The sequence below is a fragment of the Malurus melanocephalus genome, unplaced genomic scaffold (assembly GCF_030028575.1).
Source record: "Malurus melanocephalus ecotype Western Australia unplaced genomic scaffold, MMel_1.1 scaffold_81, whole genome shotgun sequence".
Taxonomy (NCBI): domain Eukaryota; kingdom Metazoa; phylum Chordata; class Aves; order Passeriformes; family Maluridae; genus Malurus; species Malurus melanocephalus.
The window spans coordinates 1,739,609-1,755,386 of record NW_026623313.1 but is presented as its reverse complement, the minus strand read 5'-3'; the positions used below and the strand labels follow the sequence as shown (position 1 = coordinate 1,755,386).

At 37.0% G+C, this 15,778-nt stretch overlaps 1 protein-coding gene across 1 annotated transcript in view; it reads left to right on the top strand.

Annotated features, from left to right (window-relative positions):
• The window catches only part of KCNH7 (potassium voltage-gated channel subfamily H member 7), a 207,952-nt gene extending 196,852 nt beyond the window's left edge, over positions 1-11,100 (top strand). Inside the window, exons 16-19 of the mRNA XM_057367653.1 lie at positions 1,519-1,782; positions 6,704-6,866; positions 9,998-10,190; positions 10,834-11,100. Coding sequence (XP_057223636.1) covers positions 1,519-1,782; positions 6,704-6,866; positions 9,998-10,190; positions 10,834-11,100 — 887 coding nt within the window. The remainder of the gene's footprint in view (positions 1-1,518; positions 1,783-6,703; positions 6,867-9,997; positions 10,191-10,833) is intronic.
• Positions 11,101-15,778: the final 4,678 nt, after the last annotated feature.

Sequence of the window (15,778 nt, the reverse complement as noted above, 5' to 3'; positions counted from 1 at the left end):
CAGTTCAGGGTTGTGTTAATTGCCTTTGGAGACTCTAGAGAGTACAGGTACAGGAGGCCTGCCTTGTTATTGGGTTTATTTTGCTTTGTTACTGGGTTTATTTTGTTCGTCATTACCTGCCCCCACTGCTCACAGATTTCTGGACCCTTGAAGGGAGCTCTTTACAGATACTGCTTTCAGTTTATGTTCAGAAAAAGAGGATTAGATGAAGTTACACTTTCATTTCCTTATAGTGACCAGAAAACAAAGAAACCTAGGGAATATGCAGAATGTTGGATTAGCCATTGCTGTAGGCTGTAAAGGCTACAGACATTCCAGAACTATGTTGATTAGTAATTAGCACAAAGCAGATGGGAAATCATGCTGTCTCCTCAGGAAGTTAACACAAACTAGTTACAGTATTTATATGTTGTTGAGACTGCCCTGCTAAAATGTGTTTAAAGTAAATAACAGAACTGAAATTATCTTGACATTTCAGTTAAAAACAGGTAATATTGAATTGGAAATTAGCTTCAAGTTTATGCTGAAAAGAGGTCAAGACTTCTCTATATTCATGAACGATCATTCTTAGGTTTAAATCATATTTAATTTTTGCAAGATGTTTTTAAAGATATCTACTTTAAGCTTACTTGCCATTTCTTAAGAGGACTAAATCTGCTKTTGCTCACTGTGGACCTTGAATATGATTCATGAAAGATTCATTCTCAACTTGACTGGTACACTGCTACCATATATATCACAGAATATATGCTGGGTACTTTTGTTATGCAGCAAATTGGATATTCAGAGAGTTGCAAAGGCTAATTCTAAAGGCTAAGGAATTTGGGCTACTTTAGAAAGTTGTTTTGAGGTGATCCCACAAAGTCAGACTAGGAACTCCCTTTTTTTTGTTTCTCTCTACCTTACAATCCTGTAATAAAACGGAGAAATATGTTTTCTGGTTAGGTGGACCCAGAAATGTTAGGGATGAGCAGTTCATTAATACAAATGCCTCTTTTGGGAAAAGACTGATCAACAAAGGTGCTGTCATGTGAGAATACTTAAATGAGTATTTCTGATACCAAGTCTAACATACATGATTGTTAGCCTGTCAAGACTATGATAAATGCCCAAAAATGAGAGAAATGGCAAGACAGAATGAAATATTTCATATTTTGTAAACTTTGGAATATAGGGCTTCGTTGAATTTCATCCTCACTGAAAAAAAAGTAGTACACAGGAGGACTTTGTTGGATAAAGCCTTTGTTGTTTTAATACAAGCAAGTTTTTGCAACGCAAGTTATGGTTTATGAGCTACAAATCCTTACTACATACATGCAAATGTCTTCTAGGACTTCAAAAGAAATAGAAATCTCCTCTGGTAGAAGAACGAAAAAAAAGGGCCTGAAAGTATTTTTTTCTAGTAGACAGTGAACATCCTACCTGATATAATACTCATGTCCATTCTCAGACCATAATAAACTAGAATAAACTTTCATGAATTTCTTATTTTTGTACACAATTATTTCTGTTTCACAGATTATTTCAAAGAGAATGATCAGAGTGATCCTGAACCCTCAGGAGACAGCACCAGATACTATCAATCTATTAAGAAACATTTTGAGGAGAAAAAAAGTGGGTCATCATCTTTTGTGTCCTCCATTGAAGATGAGCAAAAGCCCCTGTTTTCTGGGATAGCTGATTATCCATCTGTAACAGAGAAAACCACAGAGATGGATTTTGAAGAAATGGATCATGACACAGAAGAAATTCTTATTGACAAAAGAAGCAGTTCTTGCAAAGGTAATCCAGCTGTTGCTATTTAGGAAAGTTTGAGCAGACRTCTTTTTAGACTGACTAGCAAAAATAATTTTCTGAATAAGACTCTTGATTCTTTACATAATATTTACTCCTAAAAGCTTAAGAAAAAGTATTTTATATTAAAAAATACTATTTCTCAGGAGTATTAATGCAGTTATAGTGGGAACTGATTAGAGTTCTGTGGAACTGGATTGTAAAATTCCAAAAGGTCATTCTCGGTTTTGCTGTAAATCATCTTGTAACTGAACTAATTAGGTAATTTAAACAAACTCTTTAAAATTGTCCACTGGTACTGGACTTCACTGTGTGCCTACTGATGAAAACTGCACTCAAAGTAAAGAACCTCCCAAAGGGTATTTGATGTGCCAGGGTTTGATGACAGTAAAAATTTCTAGATGATGAAAGCCAGACTAGCTAAACCTCATGATAGTTGCACATGCACCAAACATATGTTTTCAGGTAACTAATTTTATTCACTGCATTGACAAGGCACAGCAAAAATTAAGTGAAAAAAATTCATAATAGCTTGAAAGAATACTGTCCTTTCTTGTTCCACCTGTTGGTTAAAGGAGTGCCATTATACCAAACAAAAMAAATCATGACTTCCATAAGTAATACACCAGAATAAAGATTTGAGCGTTTTTATATGACAAATTGTCAGGAACTATTAAGCAATCTCAGATACTTTTGCATAGAATTAAATCACATAATTAAAATTACATCTAATGTACTAAAATATTAATTTTTTCAGTGATGTGAAAGGAAATTAATGAAAAACCCTGGATTAATATACAATTTAAATATTGCTACAAGTTTGTTTGTAATTCTTCCAGTCTAAAGGGAAGAATTACATATTTATTGTTTAATACTATTTTCCTCAGCAGTTTCCATTGAGAGAATTTAACCATTTAACCATCATTCAATAAAATCTAGGCTTTTAGGCTATCATTTAAAATAAACCTAATGATTAATGAGACCAGACAATGATTTTTACATCTCAGAAGTATGAAAATGTGAAGTCTGGTCTCCTCAAGTTAAGGCACTATAGATCTGCACCACATAAACTTTTTGCATAYATTAAGTAGTTGGAAAGCTTACCTTTCCCCTCCCAATAGCCAGAAATGTGTCCTTGCAGCTATAGCAACATTTTCCAAGGCAACYTATTGCAGATTTTATTTAAGCTATATTTAGCATATCTAAAGGTTACATACTTTTATTAAGACCACATTCTTTTTTTTCCACTTCGTAATTTAACACTTCTAGTAATGTTATGCAAGGTAATGAGCTTTCTTGCAACATTTACGAAACCTTCAAGGTCAGTAAGATTAGTTTTTCCTGAGATATGTTTTAAACTAAATTCTTACTTCTGCTATTAGAGATTGATTATAACTTACCATGAGAGTGGTTGCAAACATAATGAACTTGTGAAAAAAACTCTGCTTTTATGTATCCTCATATATTATGGAACCTTATAAATCTTGGATACAAATGCACTTGTATAAAGCTACTCCAATTCATTACCACTGTGACTGATACATATTTAATTAASTTTTGTTTTATTTTAAGCTTTGGTCATTACTTCAATGAATGGAAAGACAATTAATAATGTATTGTATAATTTGGCAAAAACAGTATAAACGTCTCTCTCATAATCCTAGAATGCAACTTTTAACTGTTAAACATACGGCTCTTTTGTGAAGACCTGAGAATTTTTCTGTAGCTGTTAGCTATATGTTAAGGAAAATGCTATTTTCACTTGGTCATTATTTGGGCTAAAAGACTGATTCTTGAATTGTTCCAGTGAATCTAGTCATGCATTTTCACTTGGTTCTCAGTCTAAGATTTTTCAAGCCCTGGAAGGCCAGAGTTGGTTATAAAGTTAYATTTGCTGATGGGCTTTTCTGGGATTACTAACATATAGGGAATACCTGAAAAGACACTTAGATGAGTAAAATACCTTATTTTATAGAGTATTAGCTTGCTTATGTGTGTGAACTTATTTTGTCATTTCAGTGCCAATTCATCTGCTCTGTCACAAATTAATCATCTATTACTATAGTCTCTAAATACATACGCCGTAACATAAATAAAARAAAAAAAAAAAAGCAAGAAGCGATTTTCCTGGGATAATCCATGGCACTGAAAAATCTCTGATTTTAATTAATGACTTATTGTGTAAAATAATGGACATCTTGGTTTTTACGAGACATTAAAATGCAGTGAAATGCTTTTGAAATTCATTGCTTATAAGTCTACTGGATTTACAAAATCCATCGCACCTAAATCCATAGTTTGAAACTTTACCCTGAATTTCTCATACTATGCTCCCTCCATTGCTGAGTGCTCTCCAACTTTTCCTTGGACACTGCAAGTTGTGGCATGTGCCTCCTAAAATCGAATTGCAAACTTATGTGACACCCTTTATCTCTTTCTTTCTGTTGGTGTAAGATCCTGAGAAGGAGAACAGGTTTCTGGGTAGCCAAGATGAAATCTCTTTCCTTTTCCTTCTGCCCAGTGCATAAAATCAGTTACAGGTCATGTCACATGAAATTCAAACACTCTGTACAGCTCCAGGAAACCTTCTACCACCTGCTAACCAAAGATCAGATAATGCAATAATCACTTTTGTCTGATTAAAAAAAAAAAAAAAAAAAAAAAAAAAGGGACAGAGACAGAAGAAAGTCTCTCCTTACACTTGGAATCATGTAGTGAGAGCTCCCCTTCCTGGCTAAATCTACTTGAAATACTAAATCTGAGCAGGGACTTTTTTTTTTTCTTTTCTTTTCTTCTTTCTTATTTTTGTTCTCTTTACTTAGAGAAACACAGCTCAAAGATGTGTTTGAAAAGGATTAGCTATTAGCATTTGGACAAAGCTCTTACATGTCACCCACACTGTGTTTTTTTTCTCTTCTCTTTGAAACATGGCTCTAGCTGCTATGGTTGCTTAGAAAAATTTCGCAAGTCTGAAATGAATGTAACCTATGCTGAGTTCACAGCGTGCAGTGCCAAGAGAAGTGTTAGGAGAAGCTCCGAGCAAATCATTCAGGGACTGATGTGGGATTCAAATCCAGCCACTGATGCCTTATAAGCAGTCAAGGGTTTTGTCCAGCTGCATGCTGGAGCAGCAGCCTGGGTGCAATAAGAACTTYAATATGTTCTATAACTTCATGTAGTTAAATAATTACAAATGCAACTCTAATGGGACTCGTATTGAGCAGATGTTAAAGTTTAAACAGCCTTTTTAATCACAGCAAAGAAAGAGTGATTCTAAGCAATTTTGACTGTTTATATGACMGATTAATTCCAAGTAAACAAAGGCTCGGGGGGGTAGGGGAAGCTGTAGAAAAAGCGCTGTTCAACTGAACTATGTCACCTGCAGACTCTGAAAAGGTCACAGCAAGATCTTCATTCCATACTTGATAAGTGCCACAGGTATATCCCATAGTAATTCATGTGCAACCTTTCAACAACTTGGTGAACAGGAGAAATGGCATAGAGCCAAGAATGTAAAGTAATTAATAAGTCCACAGAGGGGTAAATTAAGTAAAGAGAAAAAGTCCAAAAGAGAAGCCTAAGTGAAAGGAAAGAGTGACCCTGAGTTCTGTTCRGTAGTCATGTGTAGTGTTTGATCAGAGTTCCAAGAACCAGGAGGGTCAAGAGAGATGAAATTTGGGCACAGAAGGTATAGGGTAACAGCTGGTTATACCATCATAATTTTTTTTACAAAGGGCTGGAGAYAAAAAAATATAAATAATAAAGAAATAAATATAAATATAAATTTTTAGATACTTCCTTTATTGTATATAAAATATGTAAGGCCTAGAAAAAATACTAAATTCACCATGATAGCTAAAATCCTGCAGTAAAATGTAAATCATGTAACTGGGTTTTGTTTTAACTTGAAATCAATTTATTTTCTTTATCTCAATCCAAAATTTTATGTGCAATTCAAACAAACAAAAAAAAATGTTTACCAGGAAGCTTTATTTAATATCAAAGTGATTTCTGACTGACCCAGCAATGCTGAATATTTCATTCTTTTAGGAGCCCTAAATTATTAAACAAAATGAACAGGCACCTTTCACTCCAAAGTACTGTAAGAGTATCAGAGATGTGCTTTACACAATGATGTAAGGATTGGGTGAGAGACTAGTGTTGCTAAAAGCCATATCACTGAAATCAATTTCCTTTACCAGAATAATAAGCAGTATCTTTTACAAGCAGTTTGAGCTGCATTAAATGGTCCTTGTCTCAGAGAAAATGTATTACACTTCCTTGACCTAAGACAAGTGGGGTTACAGTTATGGGTGAGAAAGGAGGCTCCCTGAACCTGGCACCTTTCTCTAGAGGGGACATTGCAATGCACTCTGCCACATGCCCAGTGCTGTAAATGCAATGCAGCTTATCCTCCTTTTACACTGAAAAGCTAAGCAGTAAATACACTTCAACAGCACATTCAGGGGTAAGGGGTCTCAGTAAGGCCTGTGAAGCMCACTATCAAAGACATTCAAGTTTGTCACTTAAGGCCTTAGAACAAAAAATTCTATTTCAGTGAATAATGAATTGCTAAAAAAAAAMCACTTTGAGAAAATTTGGGATCCATTTGTAAAAGAATAGAAATAAAACTAAAGAGAAGCCATTCAGTGCAGAACTCTAATGATGCTGACTRGACAAAGCTGCTTGTTTATCTACGGCTCCAAAATATTAGCATGTATGTGACACCTTTATCTTTCCTTAAGGAGCAGAAAGGAACAAAGAGAGATGTTCAGTCAGTGTGCCAATGTATCAATTTGACTTCCAAGGTTTTGAGAAACATGACTAAATCAGGTGCTTGGAAGGCACTAACCCTTCTCTAATACTATGTGTATAAACCTATACTTTTCTATATTCTGTTTTTCATCAGACATCAAAAGAAACTGGGAGCAGGAGAACATCCAGGAGTACCAGGACTCCCCAGTTCAACCAGCATTATCCCATGCTACATGGGGAATCTGTGAAACTGAAAGTGATTTTATATATGGAGAAGTGGAGAATCGATTAGATTTACTTCAAGAACAACTCAACAGGTAAAAATAAAGACAGGGCCAGAAAAAAAAAAATGTGTGAAAGAGTACATAATAAAACTGATATTGATGACACTACAGGAGGAATGAGTTTGTGTAGGAAGTTTCCAAAAGCATTCAGATCTTCAGAAGCTCAAAAGTACAAAAATATGCCTGATGGGAATATCACTTTGTTGTCCGTATGTATTCTGAGGAGTATATGTATCATCTAAGTTAAGCTTTCCAGAATCTTGGAAAAAACAATTCTGAGAATTCYGGGTACACAATTTTAAATTAATTGCCAGAATATTCATATATTTTACCTCTAGGTACCCACATTAGCTACTCTGAATCCATCAAACAGTTTGGATTGGAAGGGACATTAAACATCATYTAGTTCCAATCCCCTTGCCATAGGCAGGGACACAAAATGGCAATTTTCATTGTCTTCAAGATCTGAAGTACTTTTACTTTCCTGGAGATTCAAAGTACATGAGCTGCCTTCTTTTAAAAATGTATTGCAGATGAATTCCCTTTTTTATGCATTAACTTTTTTTGCAACTCTATAATAAGTAAGACATGGGAGTATACAAAGGCAAAATAACTTATACCTGCTAAAATAGAAAAATTGTGCTTTCTTTTTCAGAATCTGATACCACCTTTGCTTAATACTGATCTATTACTCTTTACTGGCAGCTAAGCAGCATCACTTAGAGCATCTTAAAATATGGTTACAGTTTTGATCCATCCTGCACTGTAATTTACCATGTACCTTCACTTCATTTTAAATTGCTCTGTGCTCAGGACCATGGTCTTTTTTCATTATTTTCACTCTGCAATTCCATTACTTTCAAAATTTTTCGGTGGCAAATACTATGACATGCACTGAGTCCTAATTAAACTTTAGTAGCTCTTCACTAAGATTCCATGCTGTATATTTTAGCAATCAGTTTAAAGCCAGGTTAACTGCATATTGATTCCTTCATCTACCAGAAGCCAATCAAACAAGAGTATTTTTAATTTCTGAATATGATATAATGCATTAAAAAGACATTTTTAATATGTAACCCTAAAATGCTGTCATTTCTAACTGCAGTAAAGTCAAGTAATCTAAGTAACTGTAAATGTCATATAACTAAATGCCTGCGGGATCCCCATCAACAGTATGGAGTCTTTTGGTTGCATTTCATTTCCTGAAATCTTAAGCTCTCAAAACTGAAGTTGTACCTCAAAGTTGCCCATAGTTTTATCATGCATATTCTCAGTATTTTTTTCATTGCTGCTGATAAAAGAGGAATTAAATAGTTATTTATTTTATTAAATAATTTTATTCTTTAACTCTTCTCATGTTTTAAAAACTTTTTATGCTTTCAGGCTTTTGGGCCTTGATGGGTTTTCTATGAATGCAACAGACAATAATCTTTCCTGCCTGTGTCAGATCTGACCTGCTAGCTTAAAAAGCATGGTCACTTCTCCCTGAACTTTYCCACGCCAAGTTAGAGTCTAGGCATAACAGACTAAATAAATAGACACAGAGGTCTGGAAAGCTACTSTACAAGGAGTATGTCCCCACAGTTATCTCTGTTTCTCTTCTTTAAGCAACTGGAATTTCAAGGAGACTATGGGCCAAGCATCTAAAGTTCTCCTGATTGTTTGAGTAGCATGACATGGATTTTTTTTTTATATTTTGGAGAATGGAAAGAAAACTTTTATATACAATAATGATAAGCAAAGACTACCAGAGATACTCTTTCATATAAAGTATCAGGAAACTTTCAAATACTAACAAAGTAAGAGTTTTAGAGTTAATTCAAAGACAATCTTCAGTGCACATCCTTCAATGCTACCCTTTATTCGTGGAGGGGTTAAGGCCCAGTTTTAGCAGACAGAAGCTCTCTGGGTGGTGGCATGCTGCTGTTCCTGCAGCATTTCAGCCATAGCATCAGCACCATGCTGTGCTGCATGTGTGAGAAAACAGCACATTTACAAGCAACAAAGAACCCAAGGGAGCTGAACAAGAGGCTGAATAGGCCATGTCTGACTCTAACATTAGTCTGAGTTTGGACCTTTTTTCTGACAGTTGATGCCACAAAACCGCTTCTTCTGATAAAGGAAGAAACAGCATCCTAAATACACTTTGGGAACACCTTTTGGATTAATTTCACAGATGGTTTTATAATTAAATCACACAGACAATGGACAACACCAACATGATAAAAAATGTCAGTGCAGCACATGGCAAAAGCAAAATCTGACAGCASAGGATCAATTCTGCTACTGTAGGGAGCCCAAGTAGTAACATTCACAACATGAAAGGCTGCTGACAAAGATTTGTTTACTCTGTCAGAAGCTGAGTTGCTGTGCAGAAGGCTGTGTATCTGCATTACTGTCTGTCAGCATGTGCTGTAGCCTTCCAGATGCTGAGAAGGCAAAATAGGCATTACCTGTTCCTGAGTTTGTCACAGAGTTTGGCAAGACCATGTAAAAATCCTTTCAGTGCTGTSGAATTGTAAGTCTGAATAACATAATCAACTCAAGTATTTCAGAAGTTGTATACAAATTAATGAACAGGCAAAAGAAAATTTAAAAGGTACAAAATTTGAACATCAGAAAKGTTGACATTAATTCTGAGACCTGCATATGTTTGAATAAATTTTCCAAGTTGGAAGAATTGGGAAGTTGGATTTGTAATGATTCTGGAAGCATCTTTCATTTTCTTACTGTGGAAAAACACAAATGTGATTTCTGCTTATTTCAGTGCATTGTATTAGTATGTCAGATACATCAAAATAATGTCTCATGCTCAGCCAGTACAAATCAATTTATTTCCAATGAAGAGAATACATCTATTCCAGTGATTTTCAACCAGATACTCAGTTGCTTCTTGTCGCAAACATAAGGCACCGTGATGGACTCATCGTAGCAAAAACCGGAGCCTGGCTTGAAGGGATGTTGTGCGAAGAAAGGGAGAGCCAGAAGCTTTCGAAGGGCTCCGTACTCCCTCTACCGTTCTCTCCTATTTAAGACGTGGTCATGCCACAACAAGCAGTGGTTTGGTTGGTAAACTCAGGTCCCACTTGAAAGCCTCTGTCATCCRTGTATAAAATGTACCTGTTCCTGGCCATGAGTTAACTGATTYCATATTCCTTCTCTAGGCTTGAATCCCAAATGACTGCCGATATCCAAACCATCCTGCAGCTTCTGCAAAGGCAGTCAGCACTAATTCCCCCTGCCTATAGCATGGTGACAGCAAGTGCAGAGTATCAACAGCCAGCAATCCAGCTCGTACAAAAGCTTCAGCCTGCAGCATCAATTAAAACAGACGGAAGTTTCAGTCCTTCATCTCAGGTAAGCACAAGTCCAATAAGATCAAAAGAAGTTTCCCAGTCTTTTTATCTTATGAGGAAGAAATGCATACCAATCTAGGTGCTGGTTCACGAGTGTAAGGAATATGAAATTATTATTTTGACCTRGCTCCTCCACAGTGGGATTAGAAACCACCGTTTCAGAAGGCAACATTTACTATGAGGGTTGTAGAGATTCATACAATGATCTTATAATCAGACAGATTTACTTTACCATCATGCTGTTCACAAAAGTTAGCAGAAAAGGAATACAATGGGTAGAATTATGCAATTCTGGAGTTATGCTCTAAAACAAAACTTTAAATTCAAGAGTGTTGAAATCCATACTGTTGGATTGCGTCTCAAGAGTAATCAGTCCTTTAGAAAGGGCTGTGTATATTTGTATCTTGATGTAATATGAGSAAGTCTGAGGAGAGGAAAAGATATCCAGGCCTCTACAATTAATCAACAGAATTGGATTCAATTACATTAAATCAAATGCAATACCATGAAAAAATATTTCAGTACACTGCTCAGTTTTCAAAGATTGTTTTCTCTCAGCCATCTGAATGTGCTAATTTTGAGCAGAACAAAAGCCTGGAAGAAACCAATTTAATTATTACCATCTTGTTTCTTATCCTTTCCAGTGTCCTGAATTTTTACATGCTGAAAAATCGAAACTTAAATCCAAAGAATCCTTCTCAAGTGGAGTGCATCTGAACACAGCCTCAGAAGACAACCTGTCTTCTTTTTTAGACCAAGAATGCGACCAGTCTGTAGAGCGTCCCCCACAGCCTTGTAAAACTTCTCTCCCGCCAGTTAGGCACCCTTCCTTGCCAGAATCTTCACTAAGCACTGTAGGAATCTTGAGTCTTCATAGGCATGTTTCTGATCCTGGTCTTCCTGGGAAATAGTACTTTTATACTATTAATTCACATAAAAATGTAAGTGCTTTTAATGGCTGTTTCTCCTTTTTTTTTTTTTTTTTTTTTTTTTTTTTTTTTTTTTTTTTTTTTTTTTTTTATTTAAATCCTCTATACTTGACTCAGGGGCTACAAGGAATATACCGTTATATGCAAAAGTACTGTATATTTTCCTAAATCTGAAGCTTGTAAGGTAAAGTTGAGCAGTTCTGATGTAAATATATATATACACACACACTAACTGTATGTTCCAAATGTAAAACTGCCAGCATTCTCAAGGCACCTTATATTTTTATTTTTTTTAAATAACATGCATGTTCTGAAATTACAGTTTACGTTGCATGGAGATTACCATTTACTGCTGTCATGGAAATAGTATTTAATTGTGGATATGTCTTCAGAGCAAATAGAAGACCAATAACAATAATTCACATAGAAAAACTCCTACCTGACCAAGCTAAAATTCAAGCAAAATGCTCTTCTAGCTCACTTTTGAGAATTGATTTATCTTTCTTGTAGTGAGCTTTTTATAATAAATCACAATGAGTCTGAATCTAAAGAAAGAATAAGGTAACCATGCCGTCTGGACTTGAAACAATTAGGACAGAGAAAACAGCCTCCTTTCAAACTGTTAAAGTCGGGCAGTATTTTAACAGATAGGAAAACTGGCACATGCTGGAAAGTATCACCATAGGTCACATCCACAAAACTTCATTAAATTGAATCATTTGTTTCCACTACATTTTGGTTTTGGGTTTTTATATTGCTTTTTTTTTAATTACATCATAGAATTCAGCTGTGATGAACAGACAGGTACTCTTCATCTGTCACACAAACATAATCAAATGCAATAAACCTAATTTCTGTGTAATATAGAAGACTGAGTTCCTTTTGTTCAACAAAAATTATTAACAATCTSTTTTAATTTAAAAATACTTTACACATTTTTGGTTTATAATATTAGGGTGGCTGTTTGCAGTTACCTCTTCGTACTGACCGGCCCCTCTACAATGCTCACACACACACACACATGCACACATTCCTGGATGTGTGCATGTGTGTATTTTATAYATGTACATAGGTGTGTATGTATGTGTATGTGTATATATATTTATAAACACACATACACACAAGTGTGTGTATATACCTACACTTACATGTAGGAGTATAGATATAGAGCTATAAATATATATATGTATATATGTAAAATCACTTTCAGGAACAATTGTAAACTTTCTTATTACAAAATGAGTAAGCTTAGCTTGTGTCCAAAGCTGACTACATTAGAATAAAATGATCTAAGGTCTGTAGGCTTTAAATACAGTATGTACTGTATATGCATAATGCTTTGTGAATACTTAGATTTAATTTTATTAAAATATTATTCTGCTTCAAATGTTGTGTTTATTTTAGAAAGAAATGACCTTTTTATTACTGCTTTTAAATATTTTTAAGTGTTAATATGATTTTCTAATCTTACAGCTTTAATGTGAAATTCCTCTAGGATGAGAACTGGTTACAAAAACGCAGGTAACCCAGTTGGGGGGAGCACGTAAATTTTACATAAATTCAAACTAAATCTTCTGTTCTAAACCAGTGCCACAGAGAGATGCAATAGTCGTTGTCCCTCACGTAGATACATACATTGTATGTTGGGGTCAGAATGATACATGACACTTTAGTTRTCAGTAGATAAACCTAAGGCAAGTGACTCTTCCCTCATTTAAAATTACTGTGAGTGTTGAGCTATGGGCACAGCTCTAGTTTGCCTTCGCTTTTAAAGATACAAAAATGATAAAGTCAATACCATTGTCGCTGAAAAGATAAATCAACCTTTCCCGTACAAGATCTAATTTTCTTCTGCCTCAAGCTGTTGACTGTTGAAAGGTCCAAATGCTACATCAGGCTGACTGCTCTTCTAGCATGATGACAGGAGGTCTGCAGTGCCTTGCAGGATGAGGTCCTAGTCAGAATCTTTGCCAGCATATACTCCATTGAAACAGAAGTSCTGAATAACAAATACCTTTTGRGATTTTTTGGKTTTTGGGTTTTTTTAATAGCAAGTGTTAACGACTTCTGCTGTATCTCAGCCTGGTGACTAACATTTATGTCTGTTACAAAAAACAAGTTAGCACATTTTCTAAAAAGGTATTTGTGGTTATGCTACATTCTAAAAAGTCTGGTATAAGTTAAAAATAAAATTCATGAAAAAAGTGTAATGCATTGCTTTACAAAAGGCCTTTTGTCCGATTTCATCACTTAGTATTTCTCATTAAGGCAAAGAGATGGAGCAAAACAGGTGGACTGGGGAAGGAGTGCTGGAGAAGAGAAAGTGCAGCAACTACTGCACTTGGAAATGTGTTAATTTTCCAAGTAACAAAAATTGCCCCTTTTATTTGTGGGGGCCCCTTTGATTTTGTTGGGGTTTTTTGCGGGTTTTTGTTTTGAAGAGATAGKCCTCCAGAAAAGCCCAGTCTGCTTTTCATTTGATAGAAATGCGTCTGTGCTATCCAAATCAAGCTGGGAATAATGTTAAGGGTTGTATACTCACTCAGGTATAACACATCCACAGAAGCTCTAATAACTTTGGGAGACACGTGTTGGGGTTGCTTGCAATTAGGAACACTCGGCTGTGCACATTATAAACCTGTGGCTAAAAATACATAAAAATTATGAGCTGTAGATACAGAGAAGTCTCCTGGAAATTCAGGAATAGCTAAAGTAGCTGAAGTAGAAAAGTCATTTGGACACTTCAAATGTGACAAGTGAGACAGTACGGATCAGCAGAGGTCTTAATGAAGTTCATTAGCTCCTACCACTTATGTACRTAGTTCAACATTTAAAGCAAATAAAAGGTTGTGATGCTTTTCAATAGTTAATCTGTGCTGCAACCTGAACTATTTGGATGTGCACATTCATCTACAGGCACAGRTTTACTGTAATACACAGTAGCCAGGTGTCCTAACCATGCCCAACTGCATGTCCCTTTCCTTCCGTGTTCCCATTCTGTTCAATTTGCAAATGCATTTTCTGGTCTCCCACCTCACTGTTGGCTGTCCGCAGATGAACCTGTCTTCCCCTTTCCTGCTGCAGATTGTGTACTAGATTGTGTCCCATCTCTGGTGAGCACTCGTCAAAGCTCCTGTCTCATTCACCAGCATCATAAGTAACATACAAAAAGCTGAAAAGTACTGCTTGGCATGGCCTCTGGCAGCTTGCTGAGATAAAGCAACTGGAGTTTTGCCCACTGGTAAATTGTATGTCCTTTCATTTGAGCTGCTGAGCTCTACAATGCTGGACACGAATGGAATGGCAGGAGATTGCAATACCAGCACAGCAGAAGGCACGATTCCTCCTGTGACAGTTGTACTTAACACCACACCTGCAGAGCAGCACCCCGATCTCTTTATCCTCTCCTGTTAAATATTCTTGCACTGAATGAATGATTCACACGGTGAATGAATGTGCATTGCCTGGTGCTGTGTTGTGCTGTGCGGGGCAGAGCTGTGCTGTGCGGTGCTGTGCAGTGCCCTGATGTGCGGTGCGGTGCGGGGCAGAGCTGTGCGGTGCTGTGCGGTGCTGTGCGGTGCTGTGCGGTGCTGTGCAGTGCCGTGATGTGCGGTGCTGTGCGGGGCAGAGCTGTGGTGTGCAGTGCCGTGATGTGCGGTGCTGTGCGGGGCAGAGCTGTGCAGTGCCCTGATGTGCGGTGCGGTGCGGGGCAGAGCTGTGCGGTGCTGTGCGGTGCTGTGCGGCGCTGTGCGGTGCTGTGCTGTGCAGTGCCCTGATGTGCGGTGCAGGGCTGCAGCCTGTGCGCTCCCGCTTTCCCCGTGCGCTCCGGCCGAACARGGAAGGGCAGCGCTGGCTCTGGCACCGCACAGCCTTTGTGAYAGCCGAGGGGAAAGCCGAGTACTCCTCCCCTGCCCTGCCAGGGGACTGCTATGAACCCTGACACTAATTTCAATCACATCTGAAAGGGAYAAAGGTCTCAGATATCGGTGTAAGCGTCCAGGAGGAGAGAGATAGAGTCAGGGTACTTGTGTCATCCGTGGACAGAGCAGGAGCTCAGCCATCATCTCTGCAACCTCACAGTAGCTGAAAATAAACAAATTGCATTTTCTTTTATATTTATCTCTAGAAGTCTCAAATGTTCTTTTAATGCCTGCAAACTCTTAGAGCTGATAAAGGATTATTTTGGGATAAATGCACAGCCTGATTTACCACCACAGCATACACCACAAAGCAAAACACAAATAACCCATCTGCACACACTGAACCCAAGTAAGTCCTGCAGAGTTCTGAGACTGAGCAAGGAAGGCTCATGTGTCTTCCAGATAAGGTGCTGAAGGCAGAGAAAAAGAAATGGGGGAAAGAAATGGTGCTTTCTACAGAAATCTTTCAAAGGAAAACTTGAATAAAACAGAAATGAAAAAGTAATGATGAAGTAAGAGTAAAACCTGAGATAGGCAGAAAGAACAATGAAATGAAAGTAAAAACAAATTAAGTTCTTCTACAAAAGAAGCCTCCAGCTGAAGGAAGCTCCTGTGAGAGCAGACTACTGCAGCAAATCTCAATATGACAAGCAGCTGAGAGTACAATTTGAACTAGAAAAAATTTTAGGCTGTGAAAGGACCTCTGGAGACAGCTGGCTTTCTTTTAAAAGCAAGACATT